Source organism: Triturus cristatus, chromosome 4_2 (assembly GCF_964204655.1).
Source record: "Triturus cristatus chromosome 4_2, aTriCri1.1, whole genome shotgun sequence".
In the NCBI taxonomy this organism is placed as follows: Eukaryota; Metazoa; Chordata; class Amphibia; order Caudata; family Salamandridae; genus Triturus; species Triturus cristatus.
Genome location: NC_140586.1, coordinates 72,812,662 through 72,836,221, shown reverse-complemented (window position 1 = coordinate 72,836,221; position 23,560 = coordinate 72,812,662). Strand labels below are relative to the sequence as shown.

Below are 23,560 nucleotides of genomic sequence, written 5' to 3'. Positions count from 1 at the left end.
AAGACCTAAAGGCATGGTAAGAGACATAAGGGATTTGGAGTATGAGTGGATTCAACACCATGATAAGCTTGTAAAAAAGTAAACACACTGAGAAATAACTTGCCTCTCCCATCATGCTCAGTATATCACACATTATGGGAAAAGGGTGGTGTAGGAAACTTGCACTTTCTGCGTAGTCACCAAATATTTTATTGCTTTAGCTGCACACTATATTTTTTTTGGCTTTCTCACTCTATGCACTGTAACCCTGCTAACAATTGACTGGCACCCAAAACTATTTATCATTGTGTCAGGCCTAGCTGACCTATGTAGAATATTTATTATAGTTAATGGTGAACATGAATCAGTGCATACAGAAACAGTACACTCACATTTGACATTTCACTTTTTTTTTTTTTAAACAATCTTTATTGCGTCAATCTTCAGATATGCAGTGCTCTGTAACCCAGAGGCGAGCTGCCACATACACGATACCATAATTGTGTCGACTTTTTAAGAAAAACATGTAATGAAATACAATGAAAATTTAACAACAACCCCCTACCCCCCCCATGCACTGTCATTACCCCGCAACCCATGTATACCCTCCACATCCATGGCATCATAGGCTGAATTCTCCAGTACTATCCCTATATTGCATAATATTCTGGTATCCCAATCCTTACATCGTCTCATCATTTGTACCTGTAGGATCCTGGGGGAGGCCTCTATAGTCCGCCCATCTTTTCCATGTTTTTGTGGGCACCTTCCATGTTTTTGTGGGCACCCCCGTGCCTTAAAGATAGGGAGTTCCAATCCCAGTCTTCCATACCGTTAAGGAGGGCGCCATTACCGCCTTCCAATTACGTGCAATATCACGCTTGGCAAGTGTAAACCCTAGGAGCAGCAAGTGACGCTTATATATATTACCCCCCACCCCCTCCATGATGTGTAGCAATCCCAGTTTAGGTGAACAAGGGAGCTCCCATCCCAGGACCTCCGCCAAGCATGCAACCACTCCCCTGACATTTCACTAATTTAATCTGATCTGCACTACAATTTACCCGGAAAACAAATTTATTTTCCTTGCCTTCAATGTTCTTTACGACATTGACAAGTCTATTATATAAATCTCTATACATGTAGCATTTCTGAATTACAGACGAACTGTTAGGTATATGTCCAGAACGATCACACCTGACATTACATTTTACATCTTGATTGTGTTGTTCCTTGTTAGGATGAAATACTTTGTCCTTATACCATTCAGCCCCTTTTTTGGATTGCTAATCTCATAAATAGAATTTTCTGTGGTTACTTTCATGTCTTTGACACAATATGCAGTTTGCCCGATACATTTAGCTATATTGCGTCTCTCAAACTGGGATTCTTTGCTAACAAAATGTTCTAAGTTTTAAGTTTATTCGTACAATCAATCAACTGGCCCCGGATAAAAGAATCACTCATTTATCTGGCTTCACATATATGAGAAAGCCCTCCAAGTAAGGCTACATGACAGACACATTTCTCCTTCTTCCTTTTTCCTTGCAATCTTTCAAACAAATTATGCTTCAAGGACAACATTTATTTGTTTCTCCAAATTGTAGTTCCAAATGATTCAATTTATTTGGAAAACGCCCAGCTGTTCTTCCTTACCCACTTCATGAGAAACTGGTATATTGTTTGTGTAATTAAGAACATATTCCATACCTATAGCTATTAAATACAATTTAAAAAGTCTGACCCATTGTTAGGTTGGTTCACTGAAACCCGAAAGATATGAAGGTGGCTGTGACATACTTGCTGCAGCTAAGTCTGCAAAATCCGTTTATTTATAATAGTTTCTAGTTCTTTCTCAATATCAGACAATAATAACTTTGCAAATACCTTTCAATGAGTAACATACACAGACAACCTATGTAAAAGAACTGCACACGGTAATTAGAAATGTTAGCTGAGGTGACTGTTATAAACAACTTATTTTCCATTAAAAGTGAATTGTAAACAAGATACTGTAAGTAAAATTACTAAAAAAGAAATGCTTGCACGGGTACAGAAGTTCTTAGACACAAAGTTAATCTAAATGAGGGTCACAGAAGTGGAGTAGGTAAACTCATACCCTTAAAGCTAATATTTACGCAGGAATTGCTTTAGGTCGTATTACTAGCATGTGGAATACGAAATTAAAAATTAGTTAACAGAGCAAGCCAATAAAATCTCCAGACAAGCACGACAGCGTCTCCTGTTAGATGGAGATGCTCTCCATGCTAAGTGAACCCAGCTTTCTCTCTTCGAAATGTCTCAAAGACGTCTCTAGCCCTGAATGAGGTTGGAGACTCTAAATAATCTTTCTGAATAAATAGCACTTCTCTCGCAGGAACTTTCCAAAGTGATTTCAACATCTAGGTGTCTCGAGCTACAGAGTTGCAGGAAGTAGACAGGAAGCCTCCTCAACAAGAAAAGGAGGCCCCGAAAAAGGGTCCACAGGTTGCACTTTTAGCCGCTTACACGAAGGGCCATACAATCCCTCGTCGAAGATAAGATATGTAGGTCCTCAAGACACCACATAAGAAACCATTTGGAGAGATAAAGGTTTCACTTGCAATGATAAAGCGCGAGGTGGTGATGAATTTCTGAGGTAAGAGACACGGTGTTTCATTGTCCCTGAACAGGATATCATCACCAGTAATATAATAAAGTTCAAAGCGATGTGTTCAAGAAATAAATGTTGATTGAAGCAGACTGTAAAGAACTACACTAAGAGTTCACCTTCCAGTTTTCACATATGCAAGCTCTCAGAAAAGTTATCTCTTCTTATAATCTGCTAGGATTCCAATGGAGAAGGTAATGGAAGATGCAAAGTGAAGGGAGGGACTGAGGGACAGAATGTACCAACAGGAACAGAAATATGAAAATACACTATGATACACGGCTATGGTCCGCCTCTCACAACACCTTGCAGACCCACCAAGCTCCCTCTCTCCTGCTCTTCAAGAAGGAACTGAAGAACCACCTTGTAGCATAACCCTCGGAATCGCCTGACTCCCAAGCTGGCAATCTCCCAGTTATGGCTGGATTACCCTCCAATATACTTCACCCCATTACTCCCATTTTCATACAGTATTCGCTTACTGTACAGCTACGTTTGTGCTATAGAAATACACTTGCGTACATACACACATACAGGAAAGGAGGGAAGAAGATAAACAATAGGACAGGCAAAGAGAATGTAAAGGATAAGACAAATGGCAGAGGACAGACTGGAAGGGACAGGCTTGGGGAGAAAAAAAGAGGAGCATAACGGGTGGATGGAAGAAGAGACGGAAAGGGACATATGGAACCAAGACTTAAAGCAGATAGAGGAACAGAGTGGACAAGTAGAAAGAAAAAAGTATAGGTTGAATTTAGATGACAAGAGAACCGAGGGGAATGTTGGAAGGTCGAAAGGGGGAGTAAAGAGGGTAAGGCAAATGCTACTTACCAGTATGCATCTGTTCTTGGCATGTAGAGCTGCAGATCCACACGCTTAGCATAGATCGCCATCTGGTGTTGGGCCCGGATGTTTGCACTTGTTTTTGTCCTGGAAAGTCTTTGGAAGTCACAAGGTAGGTGACTCCTCCTTTGGATCATAGTGCGCATGGGCATCGGCTCCATCCTCAGATTGTTTTTTGCCAGCAGGGAAATGATGGAGCTTTGTAAGAAACAGGAAAGATGACCATGTATGCTGTATCTGAATAAGATGGTACTGGAACAGATAAAGGTAGCCGGGGAGGCGGGTGGGTGTGTGTGGATCTGCAGCTCTACATGCCAAGAACAGATGCATACTGGTAAGTAGCATTTGCCGTTCGAGGCATATGAGCTGCAGATCACACACTTAGCATAGATTGTATAGCAGTACCCATCCTTAGCGGCGACCACCAGTATCTGCTGCAGTAGTTTGAAATAGTATTTTGAGAACAGCCTGGCCCACACTAGCTTGTTGTTTTGTTTGCAAATCTACACAATAGTGTTTTGTGAATGTGTGCGGTGTAGACCATGTAGCTGCCCTGCAGATATCATCTAAGGGAATGTTCCCTAAAAATGCCATAGAAGCCCCTATCTTCCAAGTAGAGTGGGCTTTGGGAGGAACAGACAAAGTACGTTTTGCTTTGTGGTAGCAGATTTGTATGCATTTAACGATCCATCTAGCTATCCCCGTCTTTGATATGGGGTTGCCTTTGAGTGGTGGTGAGAAAGACACAAAAAGTTGTTTGGTCTTACGAAAAGGTTGTGTTCTCTCAATGTAATAAATTAATGCTCTTTTAACATCTAAAGTATGAAGAGCTCTTTCCGCGACTGTCTGCGGTTGCGATAAAAATACGGGCAACTCCACAGACTGATTGAGGTGGAAGGGAGAAATTACTTTTGGAAGGAATTTAGGATAGAACAACCTTATTATGATGGATTTGCAAAAAAGGTTCTTGGATAGTTAGTGCTTGTAGCCCACTAACTCTCCTAAGAGAAGTAATAGCCACTAGGAAAGCAACTTTACATGTTAAGAATTGTAGTTCACATTTATGTAGATGTTCCAAAGGAGGGCCCATTAGTCTTGTGAAAACGATGTTTAATTTCCACACAGGTGAGGGTGGAACTCTGGGAGGAATTATCCTTTTAAGGCCTTCCATAAAGGCTTTGATGGCAGGTACTCTGAAAAGTGATAAGTGTTGTCTATTTTGTAGGTATGCTGCTATGGCAGCAAGGTGCAGTCTAATAGACGTATAGGCTAAGTTGCACCTTTGGTACCCTATGATGTGTTGGATAGACACGCCTAGGGGATTGATGGTGTTGTTATGACAATATATCACAAATCACTTCCACTTGGCTGCATAGCAGGCTCTAGTGGTGGGACGTCTAGTTTCTTTAATGACGTTGATACAGTCAGGGGGAAGATTAAGGTAACCAAACTCTAAGACCTCAGGAGCCATATCGCAAGGTTGAGCTGGGTCTGGGTGTCTGATCTCTCCATGGTTCTGGGTTAAGAGGCATGGTGAGAGGTGTAATTTTTGGTGCGGAGCTACGGACAGTTCCAGTAATGTGGTGTACCACGGGTGTCTGTCCCAAGTTAGAGCAACTAGAATGAGAGTTAGCAAGTGTTGCTGTAGTTTGTGCACCACTAGTGGAATGAGTGGGAGAGGCGGAAAAGCGCACGCAAATCTGCCTAACCAATTCATCCATATCGCATTGCCTTTGGACAATGGGTGTGGATATCTGGCGGCGAACCTTGGGCATTTGGCGTTTTCGTGGGTGGCGAAGAGGTCTATCTGTGGTTGCCCCCACATTTGAAAGAATGGCTGAACAACTTGCGGATGACATTCCCACTCGTGGATCTGTTGTGAGACGACTTAACAGATCGGCTATGGTGTTTTGGACTTCCGGGACATGTTGGGCTAGGAGAAATATATTCTGTGGTATAGCCCATCTCCATATGCTCTGTGCTAGCTGAGAGAGCTGCAGAGAGTGTGTCCCGCCTTGTTTCTGTATGTAGTACATGGCTGTCATGTTGTCTGTGCGGACTAAGACAGCTTTGCCTGATATTTGCTTTTGGAATGCTTTTAAGGCTAAGAATATGGCTAGTAACTCCAGGTGGTTGATGTGGAGTAACTTTTGTTGAGGTGTCCATCTACCCTGCATGGTGTGATGCAATAGGTGAGCTCCCCATCCGGAGAGCGATGCGTCTGCTGTCATGACAATTTGCGGAACTGGCTCTAGGAACGGTCGCCCTTTGGAAAGGTTTTTGGTGTTCCACCACTGCAGAGAGCGGTGAGTGCGACGGTCTACCAACACCAGATCTGTTAGCTGACCTTGAGCCTTGTTCCATTGGCGTGCTAAGCATTCTTGTAGAGGACGCATCTGGAGTCTTGCATGAGGCACTATAAATATGCAAGAGGCCATCATCCCTATGAGTTGCATGAACACTGGAGCTGGAAGGGATTGTTGAGGTTGAAATTTGGGTAGGAGAGCCTGCATGCTGGCTATCCTGGCTGGAGTGGGATAGGCGAGCGCTCTTGAGGTGTCTATGGTGGCACTGAAGTATTGTTGTGTGTGGGATGGTTGCAGATGAGACTTGGTGTGGTTTACTGTGAACCCCAGGCCGTGGAGTAGTTGGATAGTCGCGTGAGTGCGGTGTACACACTGGTTGTATGCGCTGGCTTTTATGAGCCAGTCGTCGAGATATGGGAAGACGTGAATTTGCTGCCTTCTTAAGTGGGCTGCTACTACCGCTAGGCACTTGGTGAATACTCTTGGTGCTGTTGTGATTCCGAACGGGAGCACTTTGAATTGATAGTGCTGCCCGTCCACTACAAACCTAAGATACTTCATGTGAGCTGCGTGAATGGGAATATGGAAGTAGGCGTCCTTGAGATCTATGGTAGCCAGGAAGTCGCCTTGTGAAAGAAGAGGAAGGACCTGCTGAAGTGTGACCATGTGGAAATGGTCTGAGTGTATGTATAGGTTTAGGGGTCTGAGGTCTAAAATAGGTCTCAGAAAGTTGTCCTTCTTTAGTATGAGAAAATACAGGGAGTAGACTCCCGTGTTTTGTTGGCGCAGGGGAACCAGTTCTATTGCATTTTTTTGTAGAAGGGAGATTACCTCCTGCTTTAGCAGTGATAGATGTTCTTGTGACATTGGACGCTGTTTGGGTGGTATGTTTGGGGGGTAGAGAGAAGTTCGAGACAGTAACCTGATTGAACTATCTGTCGCACCCACCTGTCTGTGGTGATGTTGGTCCAGACAGGAAGGAACTGTTGTAGTCTTCCCCCGACAGGAGTGGAATGGTCTGGGGGAAGCGGAGGGAAGTCATTGGGTAGGGGTGGAGGCAGAGCGGGTGTTGTTAGTCTTGCCTCTGCCCTTGTTATTGTTGCCTTTGTAACCTCCTCTCTGGTAACCTCTGGTGAAGGTTGACTGGGTGGAAGCCTTGTAAGAGGTGGAAGGGTTGTCTGATGAGTAGCCTCTGGAATTGCTTCTGTAGGAGGAGTGACTAAAAGAACGTCTGGGAGCTTGCGATTGCAAGGCTCCCATTGACTTGGCTGTGTCCGTGTCCTTTTTCATTTTCTCCAGGGAGGAGTCTACATCAGGGCCAAAGAGGTGCTCTTGGTCGAATGGTTGGTTCAGAATCGAAATTTGTACCTCAGGCTTAAAGCCTGAAATGCGTAGCCAAGCGTGCCTACGCAAAAGGCCACTGGTATTTACAGCTCTGGAGGCGGTATCTGCCACATCGAGAGCGCAACAAATGGAGTTATTGGTTATTAGTTTACCCTCCTGTATGAGTTTGTTGGCTTTGTTTTTATATTTGTCCAGGAGGGGTTGCAATAGGGACTCTAACTCGTCATAATGTGCCCTATCATATCTGGCTAGCAGGGCCTGAGTGTTGGCGATGCGCCATATGTTAGCCGCTTGTGAGGCTGTCTTCTTGCCGGAGGCGTCCAAGAGTTTAGACTCTTTATCAGGTGGGGCTGCGTCACCTGATGTCTGAGAGTTAGCTCTCTTCCTGGCATTGGATACCACCATGGAGTCTAATGGAACAGGGCCCTTAATGTAAGCTGGGTCTGTAGAGGCAGCTTTGTATTTCTTTTCTATGTGAGGGTTGATGACTCTAGCCCTAACAGGATCTTTGAATACATCAGGAGCATGCTTAATAACTCCTTTGAGCATGGGTAAAGTAGATGTTGACCTTTGTGTGGTGTCGAAAGTGTCCAACAAGAAATCCTCCTCGACGGAGTCTGTGTGTAGGTCGACCCCGTGGTACTGGGCAGCTCGGTGTACGAGCGGATTAAAGCCCATGGCGTCCTCTGGTCAGGAAGGCCTAAGTGTAGATGTCGTCTTGCGGGAGATTAGGGACATCAGGTGTATTATAGTCATCCCAAGGGTCAGGGGAACCAGGTGGGCTGGGATCCCCTAGTGGCACATCGTCCGCAGCCCCCCTGTGTCATCAGAGGTGTCATCGTCTACTGGTGTAGGAGATGGTGTAGGAGAATGAGGTGGTGGGGGAGATGTTGGAGGAGGAGGTGGAGAAGGGACTCTAAGAGGGGGTGTAGCAATGCCCCTCTTCTTAGGTGGCGGAACAGGTGTAGGCTTGTCCAGTGGTCTTTTCCTGGAGCTTAGTGTCAATTGACCAGTTTTAGGGTCTTTAACCAGAGTTTTTTGTGCAGGGTCTGGTCGAAAAAGCTCTTCTGATGAAGGTTGGTTTTTCGGCGCCGAGTGTTTCGGTTCTGAGGGCTTTTTCGGCACAGGCTCCGCAGTGTCCTTGGGTTTGGACCAGTGTTGTTTCGCAGTCTCTGTATGTTTTTTCGGTCCCGATGATTTTTTTGGTTACGAAGAGTGTGAGCCCGAACTTTTGGGGAGTGGCTTCTTGGTCGGCTCCGAGTGTTTTTTCGGTGCCGGCGAGTCGGTGCTTGTTATTTTTGGTGTAGAGGGCTTTGAGGTGGAAGCAGCGGTCGACACAGAGGAGGGCGTTTTTTTTTCCAGTACCAAAGATTGAGTTTCGGCACTGGACGCAGGCTGACTCGAGCCCGAGTCGCCTGAAGGCTTGGTAGGCTTCTTTGCCGGGCCCGAGGGCGGGGAGTGGGAAGCGGTGTGTCGGTGTGCACCTGGGCCTGAAGGTGTGACCGAAGCCTTTTTTGTATGGAGGGGGTCGAGTCGACGTCTTTACTTACGACCCTCTGTGCCGGAGTGATTTCTTCTACGTCGGAGTCATCGGCTTCGGAAGCGCTGACAAGGTCTTCTTCAATCTGCTCCGGCACATCGACGCCCTCTTGGAAGATGTCGTCAGGGATTGCTGTCGACAAGCGAGCCATGGTCCTCCGAGCTTGCCGATCCAGAATAGTCTTCTTGGAGCGGAAAGAGGCACAAGCTGGACAGTCTCTGGCCTCGTGCTCCGGTGACAAGCAGAGGTTACACACCTCATGCAGATCGGTGTGGGGAAACTTCGACCCACATCGAGGACACTTCTTGAATGGCGTCCTTTCCATGGTAGGCCCGAAGGCCTTCGTCGACGACCGGAATCGAAGACTTCGACTTGGAGAGATGCGCAACGAGTAGGGTTCGCGATCGAGACAATACCGTAGAAAGGGTGAAGGATTGTGCGTCAAAATGGAATCAGTAATGGTTCCGAAGTGGAACGCGAGAAACACATCAGAGCCCGATGGCAGAAAAAAACAATCTGAGGATGGAGCCGATGCCCATGTGCACTATGATCTAAAGGAGGAGTCACCTACCTCGTGACTTCCAAAGACTTTCCAGGACAAAAACCAGTGCAAACATCCGGGCCCAACACCAGATGGCGATCTATGCTAAGTGTGTGATCCGTAGCTCATATGCCTCGAACAATATATTTTGGGAGGATAGAGAGATCGCTGCAAGAGAAATTATATCACTTCTCTCCTTATAACCAAGCTTTTGAGGATAGTACAATGTTCCTTTTGCCTTTTTTTGTTCCACAAACTGTTCATAGTAAGTTATATTCTTCAGGGCAGAGGGTTTCAAGCAGAAGTGGCCTATTTTCTTAATACTGCTTGTTCAAGCGGTACACAAAGCCGGTATCTGGGCCCAGATAGCACCTTTTTCTGAATTGTGCACAGAGCGCCATTTGGCAGCTCTGCGGCTGTCTTGTGGTGGCATGTGTGTTATGAAGACCAAAGTAGCAGCCATTGATCGAGCGGGGTGTGCTCTATGTATTCTATTGTTATACTCACAAATGAATAACGCTTCTGCATATGTCATGCTTGCCTTGGCGTCACACAATAAACCGCCCTTATGCCCGACTGTACTTGCCCTGCTTATGTATTACCTTGATATTCTGATTAAGGTAGAGTACTTTCTTTACGTACTTTACAAAGCCCTTTGACCCTGCATTTACAAAGTTTTCTTTGTACACTCCAATGCGTTAGCTCTCTCATATAACTTCTTCCTGCACTACACAAAGCCCTTTAACTTTGTACTCCTGGTCGGTCACACCTTTTGGCGTAAGAGGTCTCCTTTGCACAAAATCAATTATGAGAGACGGGAAAGCAGTGAGCAGAAGGAATGTTACTAAGGTACCTGAACTTGAATAAAATTAATATTTTGTTTTTTTAGCAAATGAACTTGTTTTCGTATCAGTAATTTTAACACAATTTTAACATGATTGCTTATTTTATTGTATGGATATACATTGTTAAGATTGTCTTTAACTAAAACAATAAAATTGACAATGATTTACAACAGTTTCTTTTTAGAAGTAACTCACTCAGTTTTGTGAGTAAGGAAAAAGTAGTAGACTTACTCAAAAGTGTAAACTGCCTAAAGCTGTATGTTATCTTTGTGAATCAGACCCTGGATATTTTTCCATCTCATTTGGCTTCATCAATTCTTTAAAATCTTGCCTGTTTCCCTGGATTAATTGATTTCCGACCTAATTCAACTGAAGTAACAGAACTGAAATGCTCTGTAGTAACAGAGCTGAGATGGTTCCAATGAGTAGGGCAAAGTGAAGCACAAGCTGGCACATAAGGAGAGACACCCACCATTTTAAACTTTAGGAGAAGCGCAACGGTACTCCTCCATCTCCATTCAAGCATTGTTCAGCAGGAGTACGCATAGCAGGCAAATCTGTAAGAGCTACAAGGCTACAACAATGTTCTACATCTCTTTTTTCACATACAAGTGACATCCTTCGACAGGACAACACGTGTTGCAGATGTCACTTTTTAGGTCTCGCCTAGCGTTGGAGCGCGCATGCGCTCCTTGTTCTGCGAGGCATCTTGAAACCAATAAGATTTCTGAAGGGGACTTGACGCCTCGCCCATCATTTTCATTGGCTGGCATCATCATTAATGCTAAACGCTGGCCTCCGATTAAAAATGAGGCTTCTTTGTTACCGCCCAGTCTCCTTTTGGCCCCGCCCATCCCGACTGGATCGTTTCCTTGCGGCGTTGCACAGTGGGCTTTATCTGGTGGGTGAGCACTATTTTCTTTTTTAAATTTTGTAATGTTATTTGCAAGCCCCCTCCTAGATGCCCACGACCCCTTAATCAGGCCCATAGCCCGACAATCTACCTTCCTCGCTGTTGTTTCTCCTTTGTTACTTGCTTTAGGCGAAGCTGCATATTTCACACATGCGACCGTTACTGGATGCCCATAAAAATTCACATGAAACGCGGGCAGCCATCGATGAGCTTATCCGTGACGATCTGGGTACAATGTGAAAATAATAAATCAACAGCTCCTGAACAGCAAAAAGGTTCCATTTTCTGGCATGTCTCTTGAGACTTCATTTCTGTACAAATGAGAATTATCTGCAAGTAAGAGTTTGTGTCACGTTCAGCCTGGGGGATTGTGATCAGCCTTACGCTGATTTATTCTGTAACTCCTGGGAGAAGTATAATTGTCTGAGCTCGGGTGACGGCGCAGCTCCCCATAAATCAAACGGTGTGGTTAGTACGGCCCGGCAAAGGGATTAGGTATTTCCACAAAAAGTTGAGCGATGTTTCCCTCTCCCTCCCCAAGTTTATTCTTTTATCTTGCATATGATTGTGGTGGGAGTATATTGTGGTTGTATAAATGGGTGAATGCAAGAATGAGTCAGTGGGTGGATGAATGGACGCATGAGTGCTGAGTGGCAGAGTGCATGTATGATGACTTATTGAATGCCTAAGCCCCTTGTTGACAGCGGAGGCACTTCCCTTTAAATGTGAGACCAATTGGCATTGACAATGCTTGTTATGGAATGTCTTAATTTGGTCTGTTTCCTTCCAAAACTTTCTGATGTTTACAAATGTTCAAGGGCAAAAATCCAACGCCTACAATGCATGTAAAGCCGGCCTTCTACGTGCCACTACACCCTAAGAGCACCATTAAAGGAATGTGTGAGGCACACACATCCAAAAACATAACAGCAGCAAAAATACACACAGTGGGGGCGTGGTCTGCGACCGGAGACAATGGCCGCAGCCTAAGAAGGCTCCCGAGGACGCCGAGCTAGCCCCGACAATCCGGGCAGTAATCCTGAAGTCTGTGGGCAGGAAACGGTGACGGAGACGCCGCACCACCAGCGGTGACCACTGCCGCGACGGGAAAATTGAGACGTGCCTGCGGACCCGCCGAAAGAAGAAGCAGCGGCCTAAACCCGGCGGCGAAGCTGGGAGATACAGTGGCGGCCGTAGCCGGGAGTGAAGGAGTGAAGAAGTGAGCTGCGGCGGGTGACGCGCCGAGCGGGGACGCTGCAGCTCACAGGCAATGGAAGGCAGGACAGGCGCAGAGAAGGCCTATTAGCTCGCCCCTGGCATAAAGAAGAGGCGCTGGCCCATTGAAGGAAGGCCCCGTGAGGAAATAGCGAGAGGGCCCGGGGAAAAGACGGTGCTGGACCCTTCACGCACAGCGCAACTTGAGAAGATCGGGACGGCCCAACGCGACCCCCGCCAAGTGTGAGAAGGGCCCCATGCAGGGGGGAGGCTGTACCAGTGTGGCTGGGGCTTAAAGAGGAGCATGAGCACTAGAAAAGAGTGAGAGAAGAGGGGCACGAGGCGGCAGCACGCCGGCGGCTTGCCAGACAGCAGGTGCAGCAGAGGGGAGATCCCCAGAGGCCATTGCGACAAATAGTTGGCGGAACGCGATATTTGTAGGTTCCGGAGGCCGTAGAGGAAGCAGGTGCGGAGATTTCACCATGACCAAGGCTCATACCCTGTCCCCCGCATAGCGAACTACGCGCTGCACAGCCGGTGCCGGTTTTTGCACTCTCATCCTTCCTGGGGCCGGGACCGGAGTAGCAGAAGACGGAGCTTGCAGGTAGGAGGTTGGTGGTGGACTGTTGGCACCGCCTGCCCTGCACCGATTGTGCAGAGGTCGCCCACGTTTGTCCTTAGAGCGCCATGAGCGGCAGGGGCCCAAGATCGGTGCAGAGCAACCGCATCGACAAGTACGCCACCACCAAAGATCGACATGGCGTGTCAGAAGTGGCGCAGGGAGCCCTGCCTAACCCACCTGTTGAAGCACAAAAGGAAATCACACTCCATGATGTTATGGCCACTTTGCAACAAATGCAGGCCTCCATCGGCACCATTTCTTGTGATGTGACGCTGCTAAGGGCCGACATTTCTAAAATGGGTACGAGGATGGCGGAAGTAGAGGCCACAACGGCAGGCCTCTCAGCTGACACGCAGACTCTCCAGCGGCAGGTACACCAGCTTGAATTAGCCAACAAACGGGTGTGCCGGAGAGTATTACAGGACCGGCGCTGGATCCGTTTGTAGAAGAGCAGATCCAGGACCAGCTGCAGCCCCGCAGACTCTCCAAATTCTTTTCGGTGGAGAGAGCCCACCGTGTGCCGGGAGGTCGGCCTAGGCCGGGTGCTCCTCCGAGACCTATCCGGGCGCGAATATTCAACTTCAGAGATAGAGATACGATTTTACAAGCAGCCCAAGTGGGACCACCGATTCGGGTGGACAACAGTGTGGTAACCCTCTACCCGGACTAAACTGACGCAGTCACAAAGAAGCGGCGCAATTTCACAGAAGTCAAACGTGAACTTCTCAGCAGAGAACTAAAATACTCCATGCTCTACCCGGCGAAGTTGCGAGTGGAAGCGGAAGGTAAAAGTTGGTCCTTTGCAACCCCAGGGCTGGCGCCCGGCTAGAGGCAAGGGCACGCGGGAGACAAGAGGACAACGGCAGCCGGCCCAACACGCAGAGAGGGATGAAGCGGAAGGAGCGACCGCCGGGAACAGGACAGGAAGCGACGTGGAGTGAGAATCTGAAGTGCGACCTCCAGACCCAGGGGCAGGGACGGAGTACTATGGACTTGTGGAGCCTGGTGACTGTTCTGCGCGGAGGCCAAGGAGTCGGCCCACAGAGATGATGCCGAGCGGCGGACTTTGAACTGCACCTGCAGGTCCCGGGGCCGGGGCTGCAGGCCCCTATCAGTGGTGAGGTACAATTATAGGGCCCTAGGGGTGAATGACACTGGACACAGTTAGTACGCCACAGACTCACATACTCTATGTAAGGGGTGCTCGGTGAGCCGAGGGGGACTCTCCCTCCCTACACGTAGGTACATGGGTAGGGGATTTAAGCGCTCTGCTGTGTTGGGGAGGCGGGTAGTTCCACTTCCGCTAGGCAGGGAGGCAGGGTGGGCGGGATCAGTTCATGTTGGGAGGGTTTTCAGTTTTAGTGGTGAAACTTTTTTGCAAAGTTGAGACGAAGAATGTTATAGAATGTAGCATGACAGACAAGCCTTAAATAGCAAGGGACACAGTTCTCGTTCCAAATCGGGATGGCAGGCACAAACCAAGATTACGGCAGCAGCGCCCCAAGCGCACAAGACGATCAAACGAGAGGGCCCCCATTTACTGTGATGTCATGGAACGTAAACGGGTTGGGAGACAAAATCAAACGAGGGCTGGTGTTACAATTCCTTTGGCGGAAAAACCCGGCGGTGGCGCTCCTTCAGGAGTCGCATCTGCAGGGCACGACAGTTAAAGCACTAGATCGCTGGGGCTTCAGAATGCAGTGCACTCCAAATTCACCTCTGGGTCTCGAGGGGTAGGGGTCCTTCTCAATAAACGCTTCCCTCTGACTGTAAAGGCAACAAATAGGGATGATCAGGGTAGATTCGCGGCCATCACGGGCCAATGGGATGGTAGAATATACAATATATTATCAGTATAGATACCCCCAACGCTACACCAGACTGCCTTCACAGATCTTGGGAAATTCCTGCTTGCCCTTCCGGGCGGGGAGCTTATACTCGGTGGCGATTTCAATGCCGTCATAGATACGGCTATAGACCGGCACCCTCCCAGAGATCCCAGTGGCCCAACCTATAGATTACAGGAATTTTTAGAAGCGCTCGGGCTGCTCGATACGTGGAGGACTAGACACCCAAGCGAAAAGCAATACACCTTCCACTCGGGAGTACACCATAGTCTCTTCAGATTAGACTACATCTTCACATTAGCGACGGGGATGCTGGGCATGGCGGACATTAGGCACTTGCCTAGAGGTATCTCAGACCACTCCCCAATTCTCATCACATATGCCCCGCAGACTGTTCCCCATCACACCAGGGCACCTCAAGAACCGTACAATAAGGAAGGGCCTCCTTAAGACGACGAAATGATATTTTGAGGAAAACTCCGGCTCAGTAACCTCATCGATTGTGCTGTGGGAGGCATATAAGACAGTGCTCCGCAGGCAGGCCATTTCGTTGATAGTGGGACAAAAGAGAGACCACCGGAAACACATTGATGGCCTAGAGGCAGAACTCTCACGGGAAGAGGCGGGCCTGGCGGCAGACACCACTGATAACACGACACACAATTTACATTTGGCGCAGCAGGAATATAGGACATACACGCGAGAAGAGGCTATAGGTAGACTGACAAAGACGCAACATGTAATTTACGAGCAGGGGGATAAGGCGGGACGACTCCTGGCCTGGTTGGGAAAGCGAGAAAGAGCGGGTAACTGGATAGCCCAGATAAGGGCGGGAGGTGGGGCATTAGTGACGGCACCGCAGCAAATCACTGCAGCGCTGGCTTAACACTACAAGGCAATCTATACACCGATAGATACAGCGACAGAGGAAGAGCACTTAGCGTTCCTGCGAGATATACGCATGCCCTCGCTTGACGGAGACGCCATAACTGCCCTCGAGGCAGATATTACACCAGAGGAACTTATGCAAGCCATTAGGGCACTGCACACAGGAAAGGCGCAGGGGCCAAATGGAATTCCAGTAGAATTTTTTTAATTAGCGGGCCCACAGCTGGCGCCCCACCTCCTGGCCATGTACACTGAAAGCTTAGATAAAGGGATACTGCCCAAAGATCAGCGACTGGCTACTATAGTGGCTATACATAAGTCCGGAAAACCGGCGCACGAATGCGGATCTTATAGACCGATTTCCCTCCTCAATGCAGAGGCAAAAATACTTGCGAAGACACTGGCAGCAAGGCTACAGCCACATCTCTCAGCTATAATCCATCCAGACCAATCTGGATTCATGCCCCACCGCAACACAGCGCTAAATATTAAAAGGCTGCACGGAGTAATAGAGCATAAATCTATTATAGATGAAGACGCAGCCATACTCTCGTTAGACGCAAGAATGGCTTTTGACCTAGTGGAGTGGCCCTTTCTATTCGCAGTCCTTAAGCATATGGGGTTTGGGCCATTAATTCTGCGCATGGATCCGTCTGTTGTATACGCAGCCAGCGGCACAGGTTGTAGTCAATGGCCACTTATCGGACGAGTTCCCATTAGACAGAGGGACTAGAGAGGGTTGCCCACTGTCACCACTCCTATTCGCAGTGGTCTTAGAGCCCCTGGCGACTTGGATTAGGCAGGATCTTACGATACAAGGGCTGCGATGGGCCAACGGGTTGGAAGATCGCATTTCGCTATATGCGGATGATATTTTACTGTACTTAACGTCCCCTGCATGGTCCATCAAATGTCTTCTAGATATCGGTGCCGTGTACAGGCGGATGTCAGGAACACTATCAACTGGGAAAAGTCACTGCTATATATCCTACACGGCCCCCCGCCGCGGCTCCCAAGAGGATGCCCACTACAAATAGTCACGGACGGCTTTAAATATTTAGGGATATTTGTTACACATGACCACCTGGCCCAACCTCTGGCGCGATTTAAAAGAGATGTTAAGCATTGGCGTACACTACCCTTAACGCTCCTAGGGCGGGCAGCCCTATTTAAAATGATGGCGCTCCCCCGGTTTCTGTACGCACTACAGAATACACCATTCCATGTCCAGATGCGTATTACTTCACAGCAGTTAATGCGGAAGTAACGTCGCTGCTCTGGGATGGAAAAACGCCCCGAATAGCTCTGCAGAAACTCACCAGAAGCTGGTACGATAGCAGAATTGCCCTTCCGGATCCAAAGGTCTATTACTGGGCTTCCCAGTTAGTCGTAATCAACCAGTGGCTTCACGTCCCCCATGACGACCCCGCATTCAGCTTAGATAGACACCTCCTAGAGTCATCAGGGATAATGGGTGCTCTATACAATAAAAGGAAGCAACGCAACATTACGGGACCTACACGACACACACTGCACATATGGTATGCAGCACAACATACACTAGGATGGGACGATGTTGTCACACTGGCGATGCCATTATGGGATGCAAAGCGACTTGGAATGCTGGGAAGGACAAAAGTATTTCATAGCTGGGATCTTATAGGCATTTCCAAAGTTGGGGACTTGTGACAACGAGGTGAGGTAGTTACCTTTGCTCATCTTCAGGCCACTTATGACATGGCCCAGACAGAATTCTTCCGATACATGCAGGTCAGACATGCACTGCAGTCCCTAATACCACCAGGTACGAGGCCTGAAGAGGTCTCTCTACTGGAGGATCGGCTCCTAACAGACCACCTCCGCAAAAGAGCAATCTTATTGACATACAGGAAAATAGTTAATAACCGGAAAGACCCTATGGTAGCGCTGATTGTCAAGTGGGAACACAAACTTGGAGAGATTGATGAGGCGGACTGGCGGGAGGCGTTAGCCTCCCCCAGAGAAGCTGCAATCCCATCAAGACTGCGACTTGTCCAATTAAAAATCCTGCACCGCACATACTACACTAGGACACTCCTACATAAAATACATCGAACTGATACACCGCTCTGTCTCCGGCAGTGCGGGGAGGAGGGCACATTTTACCACACTATCTGGTTATGCCCCAAAATAATACAGTATTGGACGGCGGTAATGCGGACGCTGTGCCAGGTCACACAGATCGGCACACTCCCAAACCCGAGATGTTGCCTGCTCAATATTTGTGAACCTACAGATTTAAATGCAGTGGCTCAAGATTGGGTTACTTTGGGCATGACGATAGCCAAGAGTAACATTACCCAGCGCTGGGGATCCAGAAACTGCCCCACACTTGAGCAATGGTGCAAAGACATGGATACGGCAATGGTGGCGGAAAAATCAGTATATATACACCGGAGGTGTCCAAAAAAATGGGAAAAGGTTTGGGGAGGCTGGAACAACTATTGTGGGAATATATGTGAGCCCCCCCCCCCTCCACCCGCCGCTGGACGAATCGGAATCAGATGCCAGTAGCTCAGCAGATTAGAAGGGGCACACGTACAAGGAGCATATGTGGTGGGACCGCAAGGCTGCCAGAGCTGAAACGAGAAGGAGGGCGCTATGAGATGTACAGAAATGATAATGTTGATACCGGAATAATTAAGTTCATATGTCATGCGGAAGTAATATTGATGCTATGCTTTGCAAAATGTTTAATAAAAAGATTATTAAAAAAAAAAAAATACACACAGTATTTGAAATCACACGATTTGTGGTTAGTACGGCCTGGCCTGGAGATTAGGTATTTCTACAAAAAGTTGAGATGTTTCCATCTCTCTCCCCAAGTCCAGCTAGGGTGCTGCCCCATCTGAGCATAACCGAAGTACTCAGGAAAAGCTAAACGGGTGAATTTTCATTAGCGCGGGAAAGATATACCTGCTGTGTCCCTGTATGCTGGGAATACTCCTCAGGGCATCATACACATTTTAAACAAGCATACAGTAATGTTTGCAAAACAGAAGACAGAAGCAGCCAGGCCTGTGGGATAATAAAGAGAAGACAGACAAATAGGGCTGGCATAGTTACTGAACTGGTACGACAATGTTTGCGGCCCTCCTCCCGTCCAAAAATCTTTTTTTCCACGAATTCCAGCTAATAAAACATTGGTAATATTAATAAGATAATTATGGCAGCTAATGCACTTGCCGAAGAGACGTGTCTTTTGCCTACATAGTCACAGTTTTAAATCAAAATACCTTAAAGGGTTAATGTGCCTGTGGGCATTTTTCTGACTGCCTACTTAGGTACGATTCTCATTAGAGTAAGGTCCCCCCCCCTGCAGTATGGTTTTGAGCCATGCCTCCACAAGATATAGCTTGCGCTCCAGGATTTAAGTGTGACAGGTCCCTCCGTGTCCAAGAGCAATTAGAAATAAAACAACCATTTGCAATGCAATAGGTCTCGCATTAACGCGAGTTTAAGCGTAAATCACAATGCCTTTTATTTATGTTTTAGAAACTAAAACAAAATAAAAAGGCATTGTCATTTGCAATGTCAAGAGCTCAAAATCGCGTAAATGTGTAACCTATTGCATTGCAAATGCTTGTTCCCTCCTGGGGTTAAAGTGGGAGTTCTCTTTCCCCATTCTGGTCTGAATGGAATTAGCCTTGAGGTACTTGGTGTGAGGAATCCATCTTTGGCGGATTCCATCACCAATCGAGTTGTCATCTTCGATTATGACCATTTAGAATAGGTAGGAGTTAGTTAATGGGTAGTAATACTACTTGCACTGGCATGTTATGTGTGGCGCTTGAATAATGTCACATGTTTATGGCTGTCATTTAGTGAGATGGTTTGTATTTGCCTTCCTGTTGCTTCCAACATGCTTTTGGACCACAGGTGTTCACACCTCAGTCATTAAGTTCCAAAATGTTGCCTGTACTGCCACAGTGCCTCTATTTCTGGGGGCATAGGTCATTTGCAGTAGGTAACTGATGGTGAACATAGGAATTTGACGTAGAGGTAGCGTTTTTTGCAACTCTATGATTCAGCATTGACAGCAGTAGAGTACAGGGTCTAGGTGTAGAAAGAAGTGATGTGGTTTAAGTAATGATGAGTCCAGTGTTCTTGGTAGGGATCTGAAGTGGGGGATTAGAAGTAATGGTGTCTTCCTTATAGTAGTCATAGTGATGACATTTCCCTGTAAACACTAAGCCTTCGCGGTGAATGTTTTTAATGGTGGTTCACACCTCTACGGTGACCCAATTTACAAGGGAGCAAGGCCTGTTCAATGAATAGTATAGTGTTTTTTTATACAACCCTGTGCTGAGTAATGCTTTAATGATGGTTTACGCCTGTGTTGTGAACTGCTGTAAGCCTTCACGGTAGGTAACTTTTTAGGTAATAGATGCCTGTTCTGTATGCTGTGCTCTATACACAGGCATAGTCACACAGGGGTACAGCACATTGCAACTCACCAGCACATATCCGTAGGCATAAAGCACAGCCAGGTGGTGGCACACAAAGAATGAGTCTCCCATAGTCTTCCAGTACCGGGCAAGAAGCAGCATATCTGTGAGCACAGGAGACAGGCAGGATTTTTATAACCTGCAATGGTAGGGCAACTTTACAGCTCATTATGACCATCATAGTCACAGAGAATTCATGCACGAATGAATTACAGATAGAAATAAACAAAGCAGTAATGTGTGTGGGCAGCTACGGAGCAGGCAGGCATAGAGCAGTTACACTCACAGGCAGGAAACATGTCATGCATGTAAGAAGGTACAAAGCGGTCATAAACAGGCAGACAGAGCAGGGAACCTCATTTGGGCAGCAAACACACCGTAGGTGCACAGCAATGTACACAGGGCACAGTGATAAACACACAGGCAAGCACAGAACGCTTTAACCCCTTCCATGCTCATGACGGAACGGTTCCGTCATGAGCGTCGGTTGAGCTGTGCTCATGACGGAACCGTTCCGTCATGAGCCCGCCCGCGCAAGAAACGGTCAGCACCGCGGCGGAATTCGCGCCGCATGGAAGGGGTTAAGGAATTAAAGTTCTTTATCTATTTAGGAGTTTCATATAGCATAAACATGACCCATACGAGTATCCGAGCGCTGTACAAATAGCAGACATGGTAAACATAAAAAATGCGAAAAGGAACAAGCAATTAACAGATAGCAAATGCTGTACAAATAGCAAAACATGTTAAAACTTAAAAAGGGATAAGCAAGAAATAAAGTATATACAATGTAAACAAACGACTTAGTATATTCCGGATCCAGAAATGTATAGAGGAGAGAAAGTCAAACTGAGTGATTTTAGGTCTACTGTTGAAGATATCTATTTAGAATACATTCTCATAGCATTTAGCAGAGTTTTGTTCATAGAGCGATAATACAGGTAGCGCAAGGTAGACCTTACCGTAGATCAGGTACCCGCAAGTGATGGCCACGTTCATCTTGACAAGGCGAGGGTCTCCCCTGAAATAATCAAGAAATAAGTCTGTGTAAGGCAGACATATCAGCAGCAGGGCTATCTCCGACTACCTAGAGAAGTGGAGAAAGCAAAGGCCGCGGCAGTGCAAGCGCTACTCACACACATGGAACAGGTACAGAAGACTCAATCAATGCACATTTTCTCCACTCAGAGACCTGCTTCAGCAGAGGTAGCAACAGTTCATACTTCTGACACACAGAAAAAACTACAGCCAAGGCAGCAGAAGTGCAAGCTTTCATCACAAACAAAGCTGTGTACGTTCTGTCATATGCAGACCTAGAATAAAGGCAGCACCAGTGCCAGTTTCTTCACACAAAAAGCACTTACAACACTGGCACCAGCACTGTAGCTTCTCCAGCATTTCGACCTATCACATATAAACATGCTTGAATCATTCCTGGTCACTCTCCTGGGAATTCTTGGCAGAAAAGATAAATCAAAAGAATCAGAAATGTAATCAATGTACATATTATTTTGTACAGTCAACCACTTCATGACATGCAATGTAGCCAATAAGTTGGACACTTCAAGCTCAACTCCCTCCAGAGTCTTTCATGGCTCAGACTTCCTAGCGCAGGTCACATAAAGGTGAAATCCTCACTGAATTCTGTTATCTTGTAAATGATGTTGGTAGCTGCAGATAAACAAACTAAATAAGATCAAGCTCACCATCTTCTTAACCTGTAATTTTGTGAGGTCTGTAACTCAAAATGCCAAGGAAAAACGGGGTGGGGAGAAAGGGGTTTTTATTTTTTAAACGAACCCTCACTCACCAACCTAGCTGGTGACATGCCTAGCTGGGTTCCCACCGTGGTCGCCAAATGCTCCAAGGATGCGCTACTAAAAGAAAAGAAAATAAGATCGCATGCACCCTATATTAAATATGCGGGACTCTCGAGGAGGAATACAAGGTGAATCAGAGGGCGAGAAGTCCTGACTCCCTCGGAGCCACCCATGTAGTGAGGAAATACTATACTTCCAAAGTGACTATTTCAATGTATAAGTAGTCGCAAGAAGTGACCATTTCCATGTAGGTTTGTAAATCCAAGCTTACTCCACATGCCTTAGGGAGCATGTGATCATTTCTGTTCCTTACGAAAGCCATATTGACTCACAGGGGCACTTAGGAGAGATGGCTGAAACATGTTGGACGTAACAGAGGATACAATAGATCAGGACAATCTCACAGGTATCCACCACTGTTTAAAATTTGTCCAGGGCCTCCACTATTAAAATACCCCTTGAGGTAGGAGACCCAGAGTCAATTTTAAATCACTTACACTTGCACCAAGCACAAGAAAACCAGCTCTGCCGTAATCAGGCATCGCAGCACACCCAGGAAGCATTCAACGACAAGGATGGGGACCCAATGAAGAAGCATGTCACCAACTAGGTTGGTGAGTGAGGGTTATTTAATTAAAAAAAAAAAAACAGGATTCCCCCCGTTTTTCCTTGGTATTTTTAGGTTATAGAGCTCTCAAGATTACAGGTTAAGTAGGTAGTGAGCTCGTTCTAATTTGGTTTAAATGAGTATAGCTAATGGCTTGACGCTATTGGTTCTTTGTTGAAAACCTTTAATAAAAGATTTAAACCTAAATGAGTATAGCTAGGAAGGATAAATGAGTTCCCTTCTCTCTCTCTTCTTTGTTGATTATATGTAGCTGTAGATACACATGCTCTGCGTACTCCTGCCATCTAGTGTAAGGCTCAGACATTACAACTTGTTCTTCTTTTAATACGTTTTGAGTCACCAGAGGTGTTGTGCGACTCCTCCTTTAGTCCACAATTTGCACGGGCACCAACTTCACCCTAGATTGTTTTTAGGACGAGCCTGGGCAGTGCATGCGCTGCTCTGTAAGGCGTGCTGTATTTGAGTATGGACTTGAAGCCCCTACCACTCTCTGCCCCTACTTCTCATTGGCTTGTGTCAGTGTCCTTTGTAAATGCTGGGTTCCGATTCGTTAATAGGCTTTTTAGTCCCTTCTTAGTACCGCCTTGTCTTCATTTGTAACCTCTCATGAGGACTGGCACTATTACTTCTGTTACACAGCAGGTCTTATTAAGTCTTTAAGCATTATTTTCTTTAATGACTTTCTCCTACTGCAGCAATGACATGCTTTCCTGCAACATTCAGCGCGCCATGCTCGCTTTCACTTTCAAAGCAGCCCGGGAAAATTGCGGCCGCTTCTTTGAAATGAAATTGTTCTCGCATTTACAAGAGTTTGAGCTGTTGGCATTGTAAATGACAATGCCTCTAATTTATGTGTTAATTATCAAAACAGATAAATAAAAGGCATTGTCATTTACGATGCCAATAGCTTAAACTCTTGCAAATGCAAGACCTATTGCATTGCAAATGCTTGTTTTTCCTGCTATCTAGTTTGGACGCTTCTAACAATGAATCCGAGACAGACATGTATCCTCAAGGATTTTGAGGACCTATCTGCTCTACTCTTCGAGATCAAATACATGGTTAACAATTACAGTGTAGGAGGCAACTACC

The 23,560-nt window shown here is 46.6% G+C and overlaps 1 protein-coding gene across 3 annotated transcripts in view; it reads right to left on the bottom strand.

Annotated features, from left to right (window-relative positions):
* LOC146833012 (TLC domain-containing protein 4-A-like) overlaps positions 1–23,560 on the bottom strand; it is a 375,443-nt gene that overhangs the window by 263,311 nt on the left and 88,572 nt on the right. For all 3 annotated transcript variants that reach the window (XR_014960484.1, XR_014960483.1, XM_085600575.1), the window contains exons 4-5: positions 20,983–21,041; positions 20,030–20,124 (exon numbers count right to left, since the gene is read on the bottom strand). Coding sequence is in view for 1 of the 3 variants with exons in the window: in XM_085600575.1 (XP_085456701.1) it covers positions 20,030–20,124; positions 20,983–21,041 (154 nt within the window). In the remaining 2 variants the exon portion in view is untranslated. The remainder of the gene's footprint in view (positions 1–20,029; positions 20,125–20,982; positions 21,042–23,560) is intronic.